This window comes from Rhynchophorus ferrugineus, unplaced genomic scaffold (assembly GCF_030347505.1).
Source record: "Rhynchophorus ferrugineus isolate W39M unplaced genomic scaffold, kcgeb_rfMv2 rfM1, whole genome shotgun sequence".
In the NCBI taxonomy this organism is placed as follows: domain Eukaryota; kingdom Metazoa; phylum Arthropoda; class Insecta; order Coleoptera; family Curculionidae; genus Rhynchophorus; species Rhynchophorus ferrugineus.
This window is the reverse complement of record NW_027472580.1, coordinates 63,220,817-63,242,393: the sequence shown is the minus strand read 5'-3', so window position 1 is coordinate 63,242,393 and position 21,577 is coordinate 63,220,817. Positions and strand designations below refer to the sequence as shown.

The window sequence follows — 21,577 nt, the reverse complement described above, 5'->3', positions numbered from 1 at the left end:
TTTGAAAGCAGCTCCGTAAGATTATTTTGCATAGATCGGAACAAGTAACAAGTAATAGTCAGAGAATGTCTAATCAAGCTCTTACAATTTAACTGATCATCAAAAGGTGGTTGCATGATGAAATACATCTTTCCTATTATTCAATACTCATTCTTTTTTTCAGTTGCCAGATGTAATTTCTCGTTGAAAATGACCTGGGAAGTTGGAAATTAATTGTTTAATTAACTGAGCTAGCTACATGATGATTCTGATGATGATGATGATGACTACACGATTCAAAAGTGGCTGGCTTGAAATTCATTGTCTTCATTCAATGTCTCAGAACTCAATATTAATATCGGCACTGTTAATTGTTTGCTAGACTTAGGATATTTATTCGGTATGTCAATAAATAGACGACCACAGTTTAACTAATCTTTCGCACCAAAATTACCAGAACGAAAGCTTGCTCAGCATTCTTTCTTTTTGTTATAATATTTATTTGTTTATTTTGTTATATTATTTATACCTTTTCCCATTTTGAAATTCATCCAACTTTCCAACCACTAAGTCAGTTTTGTTACATATAAACGTAGTACGATAGTACAACCTTCTTAACAAAGGTATGACGAGATTATTGCTCTTTGTTTTCTGAGTTAATGACAATTATGATAACTTCCATTATTGTTTGTCTATTAACAAGCATCTTCATGATCCAGCGCATAATATAAAATATAAGATGAATATTCAATCTCATCATTATTAACAATTCATAGGCAGCGGAGCTTGGGGAGAGTGTCATTTATCAACCAAAACGCGTTTGTTGTATTTTTCAGGCCGCTTTGATGATCCTCAAACAGGCCTATTTCGTCATAGAAGTCTATGAGGAATTCGTTCACCTTTCATTCGACAGACGTGTCCAAACCATTGTAATCGCATCTCTAATCTTGTTTACATAACCGGGATTTGGTCTAAAGACCGTTTGCTCCTCTCGGCTTGTCTCTTTGCGAGCTCTGTGGAGTAGGGATGCCGAAAACGATATTTTTGTTAGCTGATTTAGACATTTTTTCAAAAAAAAAACAAAATAAAGATATTTCTTAAACATTATAAAAAATATTTTAATTATTTTTAATAAACCTTTAAAATTCGTACTTTTAAAGATTTATTAGAAATGTAGCTAAGTTTTAAAATATTTAGAAAACATCGATATTTCTTGGCTCGATATAAAAATATTTTTATTTTTTCTTAAAAATATCAATATATAATAATATAATCTAAAAATTTTTTCTCCATTATATCGAAACATATATTTTCTATCATTCTATAGGATTTTCATAAAGACTTTTCCGACAAATTAATAGAAGACGTATTTCTTGATAATTTTTACAATGTTTACTATCTTAGGAACAAATATTCCTTTCTTCTATGCTGGTAACGTCCGATCACGAAATATGCGTAAGCTGAATATATATTTTTAATATAGAATGTGCATTTGCCGAACGTAAATCTTACCTCTTTTAAACCCTGACGGGCTCCAAATGCTTCTGAATTAATACTGAACAAGTTTATATTTGAATGTAGATGTAGTATTTTTAATCGTTCTATAGGGGAAAATGTATTCGCATGTACATAAGTCAACCTTGATAAATTTGTTAGGGTTAGCTCAATTATACTTTGGACACCTGAAAAAGTAAACGGTTAGCACCAGGTTCAATACTGATTATTAATATAATATATATTAATTACTGTTGTATTAACGGAGAACAAAAACTGGACATTATTACCTAAAAATGATTCATCTGTCAATTCAAATATTGGGTTGCTGTTTAAATTTAAAAATTCCAACGTGTTTCCCACGTAACTGAGTGTTTCTGGTACCTCATTCAGTTTATTATAGGCAAGATTGATATCCTTTAAGTGTTTCAGGTCTTTAATTGCATCCCCTACTAGTTCTGTCAACTCGTTGTTTGCCAAATTCAAACTCTATAAAAAACATAGTATTATTAAATTTTAGATAGTTAAGTTGTCTGATTCCAAACATCATATTGTAAGACACCTGCCAATAATATAACCTTGAATTATTAGCGATTTGGTATTAATAACGCATATTTTTCTACTCTAATTTTGAGAAAAATAAGTGTCATTTCTGGGGAACTTTTTTTAAATTTAATTTGAAAAGTATTTCTAAATTAAACATATGTTACACAAGTTTTTAGGAGCTGGTTCAAAAACTTAAGAACGGTGTCATTAAACTTTAAAGTCGTAATGAAAGGTCGAAAGTTTATGAAAACGGGAAATTAAAAGTTCAGACAGAACTTAATGAGGTAATTTTCTACATATCATATATATAATTGACTCACTGGGCAATTGTTAAACCACTAGGAGTAATAATAATAAAAAAACTTCCAATACAATTTTCAGCAGGTCGTAACACTGAAGACATTATATCTAACGTAATATAATCCTCAAAGTATAAATATTAAGTGTTGCTATGGATTTCAATACAAGACCAAGAAATTTTTTTTCTATGCTTTAGTGTATATTTAGTGCTCACAGTGTGTAACTTTTTAATCTCAGTGACAATACAACCAAATAAAGGTAAATAATATCGACTAATATTAGTTCTTCTAGAAAATCGAAACTATTTGATGCTTTAAGATGCTAAAACCAAACCAAAAGATGTGTATTTCATCATTTATTCATTGGGTAACTTGATTGAGTAAAATCATAAATAATACGAGGGTCACTATTTATATTTCGGGAATTGGCAACATTATTGTCATGTGAGTCCATCTGACGGCTTCATCGTAAAATTTGACATTTTTGACGTGAAGTTGACGTTTCGTGAAGGTCGTCCAAAATCGGCTGTTGTGCCAGAAAACATCGATGCTGTGTGCGAAATGATTAAGCAAGATTGTCATGTCACCTAAGAATTAGTTCCACCAGCATATATGAGATTTTACATGAACACTTAGCTGTACGAAAGTTATGTTCATGTTGGATCCCACACAATTTGACAATTGCTCAAAAAAAGGCTCGTGTCGATTGGTGCAAAGGAATGCTTAAGAAATTCAATCGCGGTGCTTCGAAAGACCTTTATAAAATGATGACAGATGACGAATCATGGATATATTCGTATGAGCACGAAAATAAGCAGCAGTCGACTGTGTGGGTGTTCCAAGATGAACCAAATCCAACAAAATTTGTTCGCACCGAAGCACTTCAAAGAAAATGGTGGCCTGTTTCTTCGGGAAAACTGGTCATATTGTAACAGTGCCTCTACAAGATCGTAGAACAGTAAATTCTGATTGGTACACAACTATTTGTTTGCCAGAAGTCTTCGGTGAAATAAGGAAAACAAACGACAAGAGACAAGAGACGCCGGATTGTTCTTGATGACGACAATGCGAACTCTCACTAATTGGCTCAAACAAGAGACTATTTGAGCACTCAAAACATCGAATTGATGGTACAGCCCTGATCTGGCACCCAATCTTTTTGTTCCCACCCATGAAAAATAAACTGCGTGCGTTCAAAAATCATGTTTTGGAGTTACCTCATTCAGAATGAAATAAATGCTTTGAAAATTGGTTGAAGCGTATAGAAAAGTGTATCAATCATCGTGGCGAGTACTTTGAAAAAAACTAAAAATATATTCGCAGCTTAATTATTTGTTTTTGTTTTCCTATTCCGGAAATATAAAGAGTAACCCTCGTATTAAGCTATAAGAATGCTGAATATCTCCGTTAGAAGTAGTGCATGAAAAAGAAAAGTGCTCGAATTGTAACATAAGTGTGTACTGATAACAAGTTGCTGCTGTAGAAAGAAGTTATAAGGCTAAGAGTACATACCCAAACATAGCAACTTTTCGATAATATTAGGAAAATATAGAATAGGATGCAAACTCAAGATAATGAAACCATTTGATAGTGCGATTATGAGGAATATTTAATAGAAAAAGCTTAAAAAGGAATAACGAATTCTTTCCACATAAACTAAGTAAGGATTAATTTTAATCTAATTTTAAGTGATGGTACCGACAAATTGTAGCTAAGTTGCAAAATACTTGTTGATTTCGCGTTTAGCATGTATTAGTCGAATAGTGATTCTGTTTTTTTATATTCAAATTGTTTAGTGTCACCTTTAGGATGAAACGTTGACATGACAGAACTAATGTAAAATATGCATTTAGGATATCTTGTAGATTTATTAGATTATTAGTTGTATATGATTATTTAAAATATAAAAGATAAAAATCGTCAGTATCCTTGCGTATAGCCGTTCAACATATCGTCACTTATTTCCATAAAATAAAATAGTTTTTTAAGTAAAATAATAGTTTTTGTGCTTTAAGCTCTTTCACATTTGTTAACTGATGCAGTCAATAGGATTTTGGAGAGATAATAAGGCTGTTCTCTTTTCAATTCATTCAATTAATCCGAGTCAAGTTAATTTTCAAGAAGAGGAGACAGGATTGGATTGGACAACGTTGGATTAGCAACCGTTCCGCAGTTACTCAAAGCATTCCTTGGTGTAGTTAAGTGGAGTTTGGGAAAAAGTATCGGAGCTGGAGCTGTAAGGTCACAAAAGGTGAATTGAAGGTGCTCAAAGACTTGTAGCTATAGACCATTAGAAGTAAGAAACACCCATGCTTTAAAAAATACCTCTAGTTCGTGGATATCGGACACAAGCATCACAGTTCAGGCTGTAAGGCACTAAAGGCGACTATATGAACTAACGTAGTATATTGGAATTTGGACAGAAACTTGCAGTTCAAAGTGAACGGAAAGTAATTCCATACTGAGATACCTGGAAATTTGGGTGGAAACAGGTCATTTCAAAGATCATTAAAGGCGAACTAGCGGACGAAGCTATAGGCGATACTCAAAAATAATTTTACAATTATAAGCTGTCCAAACGGGACAACGACCATTTCGACTATGGTCATTTTTTTAGAAAGCAGCTGCTATATCACGCAATTATTACAGCTCTGGCTACGGGGTCGAGCAATCACGACCATGTTTTTTTTAAATTGAATGGTCAAACTATATAATATTTTTTGTGTTTTACTCTTTTTAACTCTTTCACATTTCTTAAATTATATAATATATATTAGAAAACTTACCTCTAAGTATATTACGGAAGACAGAGCTGTTTGCGTGGGAATATCTAAAACTTTAAAGTGATTGCCCTCCAAGTTTAATTGTCGCAGGTTTTTTAGGTGTTCGAAGATATTATGGGGTAGACTGTGAATCTGATTATAGGAGATGTCCAAATGATTAACATTCAGTGGTTCGTATTGGGTGTCGTTGTAAGGCCCCTTAAATTTTTCTGGGCCAATTTCTTCGGCTAAAAATTTAAAATATTTGTATTTTATTTCATAGCCATTTGGGCAATATTAATATTTTTTCTATTACAGTTATTCTAGTATGCAGTTTTTTACTAACTTAAATTATTTTGGAATGAAAATAATATTGATGATACGGCTTTTTGACTAATAGTATACTATTAGGTAGTTGCATATATTTTTATCAGCAATATTTATTAGTGAAGTGAAGTGAAAATGTGTATATCAAGGTAAACCAGTGTTAAAAATAATATTTCTTGTAACCCAGTGAAATCAACCAACGATGCTTTTGACATTTCTCTATATATAATAATAGTTTTCCATTTAGTATCATTAATTTATAAAGTTATTCAGTGTTAAATTCAGTTCAGTTACGGAAGACGGCCAAATTCCAGGCAGCTTAACATTTAATGGAGCTAATGGATTAGATCCATGGACTTTTGTCCCACTACAACGCGGGCAAAAGTCCCGCTACCATTTTGGTTGGTCGTTTATTTGGTCTTTACATTTTTTTTCGTTATGATTAAAAAATTATATCAGCTAAATGGTAACCCCGCTTTGCTATGCAACTTTCGGCTCTTTTTAATGAATTTTTCATGACATCCTGCAACATCTGAGGCTGAATTTCTTCAATTTCGTAACGAATATTGTCTTTAAGATATTGAATCGTTTGGAGCTTATTGACATAAAGTTTATATTTTAAAAAACCATAAGAAAAAGTCTGGTGCTGGTAAATCCGGAGATCGGGCTGACCATGCTAAATTGCCACTTCGCAAAATTAGTCTTCGTGGAAAAGCGTCATTCAATAATTGAATTGTTGAACGAGCTGTGTGTGCTGTAGCCCCGTCTTGCTTAAACCACATGTCCTCTAGTCCTTGCTCTTCCATTTCAGGTACAAGAAAATTTCGAATCATGTCTTGTACCGTTCAACAGTAACAGTAACTGCAACACCATTCATTTTCAAAAAAATAGGGACCAATGATGTTTCCAGCACGACTACCACACCATACAGGTATTTTAAGTAGATGCAATGATGTTTCATGAATTAACTTAGGATTCTCTGCTCGCCAAAACCGACTGTTCTGTTTATTGACGTGGTCAGAGAAAAAAATGGGCCTCATCGTTCAAAATTTGGACATCTACACAACACAATAGTTAAAGTAAACTGAGCTAAACGCATAATCACATAACCAAAATGGCGTGCAATCAAAATAATAGCGGATCTTTTGCCCCTTTATATTTAAGCCCCTATATTTACAGATATTTGTAAATCTGATGAGAAAGATTCAGTGCTATTTCGAACCGTTTCAGCTTTTTTTGCGGCGTACTGTGACTAGTCGTGAAAAGTGGATATACTAATAGTGTAGCCACGCGCAAAATGCCACGGGTTAGTTTAGAACACCCATCTCATCGATATCGAAGCATAATAATCATGGCCCTATACAAGTTTTATTACAAGGTGTAGTAAACGAGCTTCTTAAACCAAGTGCGAAAACGGATCGATTACTGGACTAATATTGTTTGGATTCGGAACAACATAGTTCTTTCGACTGTTGCTAGAAATCCCCATGTTTCCAGGAAGATGAGAATACATTGTATAAATTGATGGAAAATAATTTGAAAAAGTGATCGAAGTACATGCAAGTGCCTAATACAAAAGTGGTTCAACATTTACCGTACCGTAATATTTAATGTTACCGTAATATATACACTTAAATGTAAGTTGATCATTCAAGTAAGATAAAATTAATATGAATGTATGTTCAATAATCATTATTTACCTTTAGATTAAGATAAATATATATGAGATAATGTATAATTTTATAATCTAATACACACCATTTTGATATGTTTTGTATATATAAGGACCATATAAATAAATAATAATATACAATGACAGAGGCAAAAAGAATTGTGAAAGATCCTGAGTTGTAATTAAGTTTAATTATTGAAATAAATGTTCTAAATATATATGTAACAGGAGCACATCCATCAAATGTTTATTTGTTCGAGTTTGAAATGTGGAATAGATGTTATTACTGCTTTAATTATGTTAATTAATGTAATACAAACTTAATATGTGGCTATCTTACTGGTAAGAGCATTGAAACTCAAATCTACAAATTGTACATTGCGAACAGCTTTGAATACTCCATTGTCCATCGATTTAATGTTACAATGGCTAAACACTAGATCAATTACTTTATCGCTTTGAGGGAGTATTTCTAAATGCACAATATTATTGTAACTAAAAAATATATTGTTATTCATACCAATGATAATGCAGTGTTGGTTTTTACCTGAATGTAGCTAGCAGCGGAACATTGTGTTTGGGCCACTCGGCGATTGTATTGTGAAATGTTTGGTTCTGACAGTCCAAAGTAAACCTGGCTTCATCGATACATGTACATTTTTGACATATATGTGTAGAATTTTCAAAAACCTCTTGACTCGATATTGTTGCTGATAATGCCAGAGTCACCTGAAAAATATGATTTATATATTTACTTGTATGACTAACATTCACAAACCCTATTAATGAAATCGCGTAAACAGATATAATAAGTAGACGGTCATAAACATGTAGAAAATCAACCAGTATCACAGTACAGCAATGCTATTGCTCCAATATCCCAGATGTATTTTAGTGTATTTGGAGTAACTGCTATTTATTGGTTTCCGTAGTCATATGCTATATAAAATGTCCAATTCGAAAGCAATTTAGTACAGACCGATCCTGTCTAGGCAATCCCATAATCCCGTAATTGGTGCCAGACGAGTTTCATCTAAAATGTTTATCCCATTCGTCGGGTCAATTCTTTTGAATGTCAAATCCTGATTTTATTAGTTTGACATCCTGTTCCTATTCACTGCCCTTTTATTAGGTTTCTGTATATAAGCTGATCATTCTCTATATAAGATGATTACTTTTAAATAACATTCATTATTTTCCACAATGTTGCCCCATCCATATTAATGTTATTGAACTTCTCACTTCAGCTGCAGCGTTCAATATCTTTAACAATTCTTGCAACATGTGGCCGGGCGTTGTTATGAAGATAATGACTTTGCATCTGTTACTCGCTACAGCTTTGTTAGTCTGTTTAATTCACGTCATTAGATTGCTGCTATAATGCTTTCATTCGATTTTGACTGCTCCTAATATACTAAATCCTGCTGACCACCATACACACAGCAAAAGATTATCATTTTGTGTATTAGCCTTTTTCCCTTTTGGATTTTTCCCACCATATATGAACATCTGGACACCATTGATTCATCAACTGTTAAGCTATTTGAAAGTTATTTTAGTTATTGGAGCTATGTTTTCGACCAACATGTCTTCATGGAATTCATTGTCAAATTTGTTTGGTCCTCCAAGCCATTGACATAGAAATCGTCACTTTTAAATTGCCAAAAAACCAACAATTGGAATGTGATGGGGCAATAGCAACAAACTTAAAAAATGTTTAAATGATAGGCTTTGGCAGCATATTTTTTCAAAAAACAAAAGTGTGTTTATTCAGAGAAATATTCATTAAAGGTATAAGCAATTATCAATACTTTGGAATCACAAAAATCATGCTCGTATATGTTATATGTTAAGTAAGACAGGAGTAAAGAGTAATTGAAGAAATTCATTATAATTCTTATCCTTCTTTACTCAGGAATACTTCAGTAACAAATGTTTGATAAGCTTTACAGTTACACATAATATTTATAAAGAAAAGCTTGAAATAATACTGGAATGAAGAAAACCCAATTTCAATAATAATTCTTCATTACCATGTGGTGATAATTAAAGGATATTGATGGTTAGTTGGCTTATTTTAATTTTGAAAATCTAAGATTATTATTTCTTGGATATCTTATTTATTGGATATCTTATTTATTGTGTATAACAAGAATAATTATTTATTGTTCTGTGATAATTACTATCATAATATGACCTTTCACCGAATATTTAATGATCGTTATTAGGATTATTTTCGATATATTTGTAACTGTATTTTCTGTGAGAAGAAATGATGAAATGAAATGAATATTTTATATTTTTAGAGAGCAGTAAACTTTTTTTAGAAATAAAGCTGTTATTTATAAGATTGTTATTTTAGAAAGCAATGTAGGTCTCCACACTTAATTTTTTTATATACTATTAGTATTTCTATGTATCTACTGTGTTTTCTTGTTTTTCTCAAGTCCATGACCTATATCAGCCTTTAGAGGTGAAAATATCATAAAACTGGTAATTATACATAGAGTAATCGTTGATTTCATAAGGTTATTTGTGCAAAGATCATTTTTGAAACAAAACTGACAATGTTCCATGTTTTATTTTAAACATTTGTTTATAATATTTTATGTGAAGCATCTTTTTAGCAAAAGTTTGGCTAAGTATGTAGTAACTGTCACAAAAATCTAATCTATTGCTGTGCTAATGCTCATCTTTATCGCTTTTAATGACATGCTAATATATTTATCGGCTTGAAAGAGTTGACTTTAGAGGAATGTATAATGAAATATCATTAATTATATACTTTCTACAGCTTCAAAAGTGGTTATAATACAATTATTCTGATAGCACAATGGTATGGACTGAGATTTTGTGAAAAATTGGGGAAATTTCAATTTATAACTTTTTCCCATTCCTAATGTTTACACATCTTATAAATTATGAACTCATAATTATCAAGAAAAATCAGTAAATGACTAAATAAAACTAAAGACAAAGATTAACAATTTAACAAAATATATTCAAAATGGTTGAATAACTGTACTATATCTAAAAATAGATAATTATTGAATGAACAGGTACTACAGTAAATACAGTTTTGATTTTTTGGAAATGTAATCTTTATCAAAGTAGGTACCATTAAAATTTTATACATATGACTAATAGATTTAGTACAATTTAAATTACCTAAATGATCATTGTTAATCAACAGTGCAATATACATTTTTTTATGTTAGCTAAACATTACATATACAGTGTTTTCAACTTAATTTACTTACCAATAATACTGCCACAGCCATATTTGTTATAAAAAAATTATATCCACCATTTCTATGTTTTCATAGCCGTTTACACTAACATACTGCTCTTATCATTCTTATCGCTTATCATTATTTGGAATTAGATAAACAGAGTTGTATTGGAGCTATTTCTGCAAAATACGTAATGCATAATGGACTAATTACAAAGTTATTAGATTCTAACTAATAATAAAGAAATATTAAGTACATTTATTTAAATTGAATCTACTAATATTTCTTAATTATGTGTATATGATATATAATAAATATACAAATGAACATGAACATAATACATGAATCAAATATGTATAACGGTAGGAGACTCTAAGATAAGATTAGTCACAACAGTAATACATATCTATCAAGTGGTCAGAAAATTAATTACTAAATCCTTATTAAATTTAAATATAAGTTGTTAACAAACTGGAACTATGAATTAATTTTTAGAGATTCACAATCATAAATGGTGTAATTTATGACATATTCTGACATTGCTGTAAATATTTCGGTCGTTAGATTTAATTTGTATAAGTGTTATTTTTATCTAAACAACTTTATTTGCACCAAAAAGTAGTTCTAAAAATTTTAGAGTTTTGGCAACTTACGATGATCAGGTGTGTCATTAGTTTATTTCCATTTTTTCGCTAAAAAGATGAAGAAACACGTTGTTTACAGTGAAAAATTTGTTATTCAAAATATTGGCCATTTGATTCCGTAGTCTATTCAAAGTTTTTTAGTAATGCGTCATAGATATTTGTGACGTCGAAACATTGCAATGTTGCCACATCAACTCTGACTTTTAATTCAGTTTAGCTTCGACATACAAGAAAATTCTAATCTAAATAAAATAATTGAACAAAAATCATAAATAATAAATCAGATATAATTTATTTTAACATTATAGTACATCTAATACATATATTATCGAAGGACTTAAAACTACAATTAAGATCACAGGTATAATAGTTTTTAGGTTAGATTTGTTTTTTTTTACATTGAACTCTTTTCCACACCATCCATGAGGTAGAGTTTCTAGGCGTGCTATAATTAACAAACTAATGATCCGACAGCTGTCAAATTTATACACGCATCTTGAATCTTGAAGATTAGGGCTAACTAAAAAACATATGGATTTAATTCTAGTAGCGCCATGTATGTGTCAAGCCGGGGACTTTTCAATGACCTATTATTATTCTTCATTTTGTAAGCGATGTTATTCACAATACCCACAATAATATTTAGCACGGCAGCAACCCGCTAAAAACATTTTCAATAAAGTTGTAGGGACTTGTGTTATTTAATATCATCAATAATTACCTCTCTGCCGGCTTGGTGGCGCAGTGGTAAAGGCGATGGGACAGTACTACTCTTGCGATAGCCGCGGGTTCGAATGCTGCTGGGGCATGGTCGTAAATTTATGTTTGTGATTGTTTAAAATTTGTGAATGTTCTAGGTAAAATAGTAAAATCCGACAAGGAAAATGATCCCAGTCACGCCAGTAACCAGGCTGGGTAAAACCAGATGTCTTCTGGGATGATTTCTAAAGTTGGTCACTCGCCAGTCGGTAGGCTTAATGCTGAGGACCGTGGTTCGGAGCCCACGTTAAACTTTAGGCCCAGTCCAGATTAACCCATAGTTGATAAAAGGAAACTTTAAAATATACATAAAAAATGATAATAATTACCTCTGTAACGGAATTTACCGGCAAAAGGAGGTCTCTTCCAAATAACCTATTAAAGCCGCAATCAATTTGTGACCCTGAATTTCTATTGTTTTCCGCATTTTCAAACAAAGTAATATAATCAAAATAATCAAAGGGATAAAATAATGTTTGCCGCTTTGTAACCTGTAGTAATTATAACTAATATTTTGAATAATTTAGCGTACATCTGACAACCGGACGGCGACCAACTGTCAGACGTATGCAAAAAATTTTAAAGCAATAGTGATAAGGGGTTTTAATTCTTACCTATAAATTATTGTAGCTATATAATTAACTGTGGTTTTTAAATATTAATGTTAAAATAAATTATATTTGATAACATTTTTCTTTGACTATTTTATTTAGATTAGAATTTTTTGGTATGTCAAAGCCAAACTGAACTAAAACTCAGAGTTGATACGACATTGCAATGTTTCGACGTCACAAATATCCATGACGCATTACTAAAAAAAACTTTGAATAGACTATATATGCCATTCCAAAAGAACAGTTCTCCTTTGAGCTAAACCATTCACCGAGCCTTTTTTAATATCTTCAAAATCGATGAATTTATAGTTCAAATTGATTATTTTGTTGTCGCTAGCGATCAGTATTAAATGTTTCTCCAGGTTTCAATAGTTCATAATAAGATACCAACAATCAGATATAGAGCACAATCTTGCGATCAAAGCGATTTTCCGTAGCAGTCGATGGACCGGATTTGCCAGGTGATAACTATGATTTTTTCCGTTGAATTTTTGTTAATCTACGTTAATCAATGGATTTTGTTTCATATCTTTGAAGCAGCATTTTAATAACAATTTTTCGATTTTCTAATTGCCCTGTCACTTCTATTCTTATGTGACACCCATCTTCCTATTTTCAAATCTTTCCCATGGCTTGTAATCGATTACAAATTGCTCATATTCAGCTTTTTTGCTGCTTGTTTTTAGGTTCGTGTTGGATTTTCATCCAATAATTTCCACAATTCCGCATCTTTAAATGTTTTCGGCCTATTAGGACGTTCTTTGTCCCGAATATTTAAATAATCACATTTGAATTGTCGAAATCCCGTTGCACATGTTCTTATAGTTGCAGTATCCTCACAATAAATCTGTACAATGATTTACAGCTGTTTTTTTCTTTTAATGAAACAAGAAACTAATGCGTTTCGCAAATGCAGATACAAAAGTTGACATTTTCAAAAAAATATTAATCTATAACACTGTTATTATTTTGGAATAAAATGGCATATGTATCCAATCGTAACACTGCATACTTATGGCTTGTGAAATTTGTTACAACAACCGAAAAATAATTACCGACACACCAGGCACTCCATTGACAAAAATATGTTTAGTTTCAATGTTTTAGATGTAGTGATGGAACTGATAAATTAACTCAATCATGCAAGATCACTATTGATTGCAATTGATGCATTGAGATTAATTATTCACTGAAAAACCGTCGTTTTAGAAATATCGTATAATGTATGTAACATTTTTGAACAATCGACCACATGCTACAAAATCAAGAAACTTCTCGAAAAAAATATGTAAACAAAACGGTTTATCTACTTAATTTTACAATATAGTTTTTAATGTAGACAAAAATCCTTTAAAATTATTAAATAAATAAATTAATAATAATTATTCAGAAATTTGAGATCTATTAGAGCATTTGTTATATGTAAAAAATAACTTAAAATGTTTTAGGGTTTCGGTGAATAGAGGTAACACGAAATGAAACAGTGGTGTTTACATTATGTGACCGTTATTTATTGACGATACAAAATAAAATGTGGAAAATACAAGTGAAAAGTCCCCGGCCTGACACATAGATGGCGCTACTAGAATTAAATCCATATGTTTTTTATTTATCCCTTACCCTCAAAAGATGCGTGTATAAATTTGACAGCTGTCGGATCATTAGTTTGTGAATTATAGCATTTTGAGTGAAGCAATTTTTCTTATTGTGAAAAAATGGATAAAGGAATTTCGCGTGTTGATAAAATATTGCTTTTTGAAGGGAAAAAATACAGTCGAAGCAAAATCAGGAAAATCAACCATCAAGGATTGATAAGCTAAGTTTAGATGTGGTGAAATGAGTACCGGAGACGGTGAACGCAGTGAACGCCCAAAAGGGGTTGTTACCGACAAAAACATTAAAAAAATCCACAAAATGATTTTGAATGACCGTAAATTGAAATTGAATGAAATAGCAGACACTCTAAAGAGGTCAACTGAACGTGTACATCATATCATTTACGAATATTTGGGTATGAGAAAGCTCTGGGCAAAGTGGATGCCACGCGAGCTCACTTTTGACCAAAAACAACGACGAGTTGATGATTCGGAGCAGTGTTTGAAGATGATCAAGCTTAATAAACCCGAGTTTTTGAGTCGATATGTGACAATGGATGAAACATGGCTACACCATTTCGCTTCGAAGTCCAATCGACAGTCTTCCGAGTGGGCTGCGGACGATGAACCCACTCCAAAACGTGGGAAAACCCAACAGTCGGCTGGTAAGGATAATGCGTCTGTATGTTGGGATGCGCATGGAATAATTTTCATTGACTACCTTGAAAAAGGAAGGACCATCAACAGCGACTATTACATAGCGTTATTGGACCATTTGAAGGACGATCACCGAAAAATGGCCACACTTGCAACCACGACAATGCACCGTATCACAACTCTGTGAAAACGATGGCAAAAATCCATGAATTGGGCTTCGAATTGCTTCCTCATCCATCGTATTCTTCAGACCTGGCCCCCAGCGACTATTTCCTGTTCTCAGATTTCAAAAGAATGCTCGCTGGGAAGAAATTTTCGTCGAATGAAGAGATGATCGACGAAAATGAGGCCTATTTTGAAGCAAAAGACAAATCGTGCTACAAAAATGATATCGAGAAGTTGGAGGGTCGCTATAAACAGTGTATCACCCTTGAAGGGAATTATGTTGAATAAAAAAAACTAAATTTGCCAAAAAAATGTAGTTTACTATGGTAGGCCGGGGACTTTTCAATTGACCTGTTATGGTGGCACGTCTGAACTCAACGCTGGTCGAATACTGATTGATCCAAAGTACCCTTCAATAATCTCCCAGATAAACGTCTCGGGGTTGCCAGCTATTCGTTATCGTGTTCCAGTTGGCGCTGCTGGCACCCCGCCCGTGTTCAACATCTGGGATTATATTTCTGGGTATTTTGTAGACCGTTATTCCACGATGTAAAATTCGACATGCCTCAAGGTTGCGACAATGTTTTTAAAATTAAAAAAATGTATTCGTCGTAAGCGTGATCCACGCTATTACGCTTACTTAGCTACTTAGCTTCGCTAATACAGACATTGAAGCCTTTAGCATTTTTCATTTTATATATATCGCGTTATAGAGCCATATGGCTTAACAATTCCTGAAGAAAAAAGTTTTGATAACCGAGGGATCGCCTGTTATTGTAAACATCAAGAGGATTAAAGCAAGTGCAGGGGTTATAATTAATTTGTGGTTTGCCATCGCATGCAAATCCGGAAATAGTCCATCAATGGACCGCTAAGTTGTCTGGATGTTTTATGAGAATTTAAGCTGGATTTTCGTTCAATAAGTCTTGCAATTCATCGTCTTCGAACACTTTTAGTCTTCCAGGTTGTTGATGTCACTGATTTTAAACTCACCACTTTCAAATCATTGAAAGCAAAACCCACAATTGGGATGTGATGGGATAGCTTTAACATATGTTCTTAAAGGCGTTTGACGGGCTTTGGCAGCAGATTTCATCCAATAAAGAACACAAGTAATGAATGTGGAAAATGCAATTTTAAGTATTCCACTGATTATCGTCTATATACACTCAATAACTCAATAATAATGAACCGAACTGTTATTTTATGCAGAAGATTGTCAATACCATCTTAAGTTTGATAAGTTTGAATCCTAATACCAATCGGAAATTTGATATAAGAATATTTGTACTATGTTAAGGAAAAACATTATTTTTTTAATAAAGTTATTTTTAACACGATAGGCAAATCAATTATTAAAGGACCCTAAATTTTTTTAAAAATTACTGGACATCATCGTAAGCGTAATACTTAATATCGTAATAATATTACTTTATTAACATTATTAAGTTAAATTACCTGTTATACGCTAAGTGCAATTAGTTTTTGATTATCAGCAACAAGAAATAAGTTGTTAATAAGGAAATATTTAAAACGATTCAGATAAAGCAATGTAGGTATCAAATGTTTAGTGAAACGTAAAAAATTAATAACCTGCAAGAAAGTGATTATGATGTGTTGAAGATCCAAGTAAAACATAAAATAACTTACACCAGCGTTCAAGTCAATTCCTTAACCTATGTCAAATTAAAACTGAAAACTTTTTCTTCGCTCTCGCTAGTAAAAGATGCATATATTCTATATAGCTGGTATTCAAAGCTGATATATTCCAAAGTAAAACGTATTAATGGTGAAAAGTCACTTCACAAAATCTATATACATTTTTCATGTTCAACCATTTTTCTTCAACCGAACACTCAAATGTGCGACATGCGCAAAATTCGTAACATTCGGGACTCGTTATGTCAGTGTCGTTTAGAAGTAGATATTACATTTTTATTACTCATGGCAGCGGAATGACCATAATAAGAAAAGATAAAAGATAAATTTAAAATAAAATTAACTTCGATACCAACGCACCTGGACCACAGGGAGGTGAACAAGATGTAGTATATAATTGGTTCGTTTTGCGCATGCGCATTACGATAAACTACATCTTATTATGTTTATTTTTATTAATTGTATAGTTATGTTTTCAATAACGTATTAATTTCTTTTATATGACAGTGATAAGTGGTTATGCAAATTTAATGAAATTCGGAAACATATTACAACACGGTAGCTTTATATGGGTAATCAAAGAAATGAACATATTATAGCCAATCTTAGACGAAATTGAGTTTATGAATATATATTTAACCTCAGTAAGTAAATGTTTGTGTATTATTAAATTACTATTTCCACTTTTCATACTCGAAGAAATATTCATATTGCTACAATTATGCTATATGTTTGGATATGTTTGGTTTAAGAAAAGATTTATTGTGTTAACTGTTAATACTTTTATACTGTTATCATTCGTTCTAAAATGAATTAATTCATTGCATTCCAAAGTACGTTAGAAAAAAGTTTGCTTACTCGCTCTCTAACACTCAAGTTGCTAAATCGGTTAAAGTTTGTAAATGCTTTGTAACGTCCCATCACATTTGTTCTGTTAAACAAACAGGGAAAAAACCCTTACTTCACTTGTTTGAGTCAGTAATTCTTCGAAAGATATGTTGGCAGAAGAAATATGATTGTAAACAAATTGTTTTTATACAAATAAATAATTTAAAATTACCACACCAATATACGCAATTTATATAACATTCGATTGTCTAATAAATCCGTCTGGTATCTGGTAACGTCAGATGATGAGTGATTATATTATAACAGGTCAATTGAAAAGTCCCCGGCCTGACACATAGATAGTGCTACTAGAATTAAATGCATATGTTTTTTAGTTAGTCCTAACCCTCAAAAGATGCGTGTATAAATTTGACAGCTGTCTGATAATTAGTATGTGAATTATAGCATTTTGAGTGAAACAACTTTTGTTATTGTGAAAAAAAAATGGATAAAAAGGAATTTCGCGTGTTGATAAAATATTGCTTTTTGAAGGGAAAAAATAAAGTTGAAGCAAAAACTTGGCTTGATGCCAAGGTTTCCGGACGCTGCCCCAGGAAAATCAACCATCAAGGATTGGTATGATAAGTTTAGACGTGGTGAAATGAGCACCGAAGACGATGAACGCAGTGGACGCCCAAAAGAGTTTGTTATCGACGAAAACATTTTAAAAAATCGACAAAATGATTTTGAATGACCGTAAATTGAAATTAAATGAAATAGCAGACACTCTAAAGATATTAACTGAACGTGTACATCATATCATTCATGAATATTTCGGTATGAGAGAGCTCTGTACAAAGTTGGTGTCGCGCGAGCTCACTTTTGACCAAAAATAACGACGAGTTGATGATTCGGAGCTGTGTTTGAAGGTGATCAGCCGTAATAAACCCGTGTTTTTGCATCGATATGTGAAAATGGATGAAACATGACTCCATCATTTCACTCCGAAGTCCAATCGACAGTCATCCGAGTGGACTGCACATGATGAACTCGCTCCAAAGCGTGGGAAAGTGCAACAGTCGGCTGGTAAGGTTATGGCGTCTGTATTTTGGGATGCGCATGGAATAATTTTCATTGACTACCTTGAAAAAGGAAGGACCATTAACAGCAACTATTACATAGCGTCATTGGACCGTTTGAAGGACGAAATCGCCGGAAAACGACCGCATTTGAAGAAAATTAAAGTGCTGCTTCACTAAGCTGTGTCACAAATCAGTGAAAACGATGGCAAAAAAATCCACGAATTGGGCTTCGAATTGCTTCCTCATCCACCGTATTCTCCAGATCTGGCCCCCAGCGACCATTTCCTGTACTCAGATCTCAAAAGAATGCTCGTTGGGACAAAATTTTCGTCGATTGAAGAGGTGATCGCCGAAACTGAGGTCTATTTTGAAGCAAAGGATAAATCGTACTGGTGACGTGATGTGATCAGTAGTGTGTTTATATTCTAAATGTCTCATTTAGATTGGAATAGGATTGAACTAGCATTGTTGCCTGTTCAGTCCCCAGTCCTGCCGTTAAAAAAATAATTTTGAAGTAAAATACAGTAATCCTTCGTTATTCGCGGAGGAGAAAAGCATGTTAGATTTATAGTTGAACTTATTTGTCTATTAATTAATTAAAAAAAATTTATGTGCATATGTACTTAAATATAAACTTAATTTACACCTATAGCAACCAGAATGCCAATAAAAACATAAAATAACAAAAAACACCTACAGTACCCAAGTTACAAACTTATGTGCACATAGAAAATACGAATATAACAATACAAAGTTTAATTAAAGGTTTGTTGGCTGTTTCATTATTTCCTCAACGTCTTTCTGTGCTTCTTTATACGGTTGTAGTAAACCCTCTAGACAAAATCTTATTTATTTTATCTAAACTTAAAAACGCAGTTGATTTTCCAGGCAATTGTCAAGAAGTGTCATCTTAATTATTTCATTCATTATTTAAATTGCTTTCAAAAATTTCAACGAGTTCCTCTTCTGTGAGTTCATTGTCATTAGCGGCTAAAACTTCTTCAAAATCTATTGATTGAAGATCATCAAAACCTGCCACATGTATTTGATGCATAACTTGTAAAGTATTAGTGACTTCGGCTTCTTTGCCCGGCAATGCCGAGATATCGATAACAACTTCCGGGCATAGGTTTTTCCAGCATACATTTATAGTTCATGATCTTAAGTCACTTACTGCATCTTTAATAATGCTTATGTAATGAGAATATTAAACTCTCTCCAACTTTCGATAACAGTCAACGAAGGATCTGCTTCCACGCATTGTAAGATGCGACTGAAAGTACGCCTTAGATAATCCTTGAAATGCAACTAGTTAGTATACCCTGATTTAATGGTTGCAGAAACGAAGTTCTGTTGGATGGTAAAAATTATATTTTACATTGGGGTCGATTCAATTTCTCTCGATCTCCGGATATCCGGGCGCATTGTCAATAAGCAGAAGTACCTAAAATGGTAGTGACTTTGAGGACAAATACTGTTTAACACTAGGCACAAAACAATTAGTAAACCAGTCTGTAAATAGCATCATCATAACCCAAACATTAGGATTTGCTCGCCAAAACACAGACAGACAGTCCAATTTTTATTTTTCAACGGTCGTGAATTTAATGATTTGTAAGTATTGGCTAACTATAAATATAACTATAAAATCACCTGAGGCATTACAGCAAAACAATAGAGTTAATCGGTTCTTAACTGCCTTAAACTAGAAAAGAGAAACCGCGGTCGATGAGACCGCGTATAACGAGGGATTACAGTAATGTTTTTGTTCTAAACCCTACATCTAATATAACTTATATACATATTTAACGATACCATACCTTAAGTACAATATTGGACTCCGTAATATATTAATATAGGTCTTGTAAAACACTTGGGCAATTCAAAGCACAAACATTAACACCATAATTCCCTTTGCACCACTCATTGCCACTAATCTATTAAAATTTGTTAAACACTTCACCTCACCGTCACATTCGTTATTACGAACTACGATCAACCGAAACTGCGACTGCAACTGTATTCTTCAAATGCGGATTTTTTCGCATGACTCAAAGTTTCGCTGTTGCGGTGTTTTGTTTAGTCTACATTTGGAAGAGCGCGATAAGGGACTCAACTCGATCGTACAACGACAAACACAAAGACATATTTCCGATATGGTTCATCGTTATTTAGTTGTGTAATAGTTCGTTCCTTATGTGCTGAACAATGGAGACGTACGTATGGTTCGGTATTTGAACAGTTATTTTTACACATTTGGAATGGCGATATACTTTAGCACTAGTAATTATTTCAATGGTAAAATTAGAATATTATTATTAAAATTAAATGAAACACAATTATATTACACTCTATATTGAATAATATTCGTTGAATTAATATACTCTTAACCAGTTTTGTATATTTTAAATTTAAGTAGCTCTAAAATCTTTAAACTACTCTTAACCAAACAAGATCAAAATAAATGATAAACAATAAATAAATAAAACTGATTTTAAGCGTATAAGATCTTGCTGGTGGGCGGGTGACTGTTCTGAAAACGTACCTGAGCATTCAATTTTCACTCACAAGGATGAAATTAAAAATACACATAAAATATAACAAGAATTGATAATTATCACGACAGATTACCACAATCATCACTTCTAACGTCAGGCAATAATGAAATATGGTTGTAGTGACAGTTAATATTACTGGCAACTAGTAATTAATTGTACGGACGGATAGTGCCTAGTTCACTGCATAGTACTCATAAATAACAGTGCCGATAAGTAATGGTACTGATAATATCAATATCAGACAATGACAATGATATAGTCAATTTCAATGATGGACAATCTTAACAGACAATAATGATAACTGATAGCAATCATAAATATGCTAGGATGAAAATGACGCTTGTCATAATTTCGACTATGACGAATATGCAACACGCCCAAAGGAAAAAGCCAAAGACAAACACGCTTCATGCGTATCTATGTGTATCTTGACAGCGTTACCACCAATAGCCGGCAGGAATCATTTATGGCGTTTGTGTATGCTTACAATTAACAATAATGCATAATTAGCAGGTCAAAAGTTCCCGGCCTACCATAGTAAAACACATTTTTTGGCAAAATTAGTTTTTTTGATTCAACATAATTCCCTTCAAGGGTGATACACTGATTATAGCGACCCTCCAACTTTTCGATACCATTTTTGTTGTATATCGTTTATTTCAAAATAGGCTTCAGTTTCGTCGATCACCTCTTCATTCGACGAA

The 21,577-nt window shown here is 32.7% G+C and overlaps 2 protein-coding genes across 3 annotated transcripts in view; one reads left to right on the top strand and one right to left on the bottom strand.

Annotated features, from left to right (window-relative positions):
• LOC143199059 (uncharacterized) overlaps positions 1-20,344 on the bottom strand; it is a 28,099-nt gene extending 7,755 nt beyond the window's left edge. Inside the window, exons 1-7 of the mRNA XM_076408830.1 lie at positions 20,136-20,344; positions 10,340-10,491; positions 7,627-7,808; positions 7,420-7,574; positions 5,105-5,328; positions 1,764-1,962; positions 1,492-1,661 (exon numbers count right to left, since the gene is read on the bottom strand). Coding sequence (XP_076264945.1) covers positions 1,492-1,661; positions 1,764-1,962; positions 5,105-5,328; positions 7,420-7,574; positions 7,627-7,808; positions 10,340-10,360 — 951 coding nt within the window. The 5' untranslated portion in view covers positions 10,361-10,491; positions 20,136-20,344. The remainder of the gene's footprint in view (positions 1-1,491; positions 1,662-1,763; positions 1,963-5,104; positions 5,329-7,419; positions 7,575-7,626; positions 7,809-10,339; positions 10,492-20,135) is intronic.
• LOC143198940 (uncharacterized) overlaps positions 1-21,577 on the top strand; it is a 108,712-nt gene that overhangs the window by 77,226 nt on the left and 9,909 nt on the right. The window lies entirely within an intron of this gene.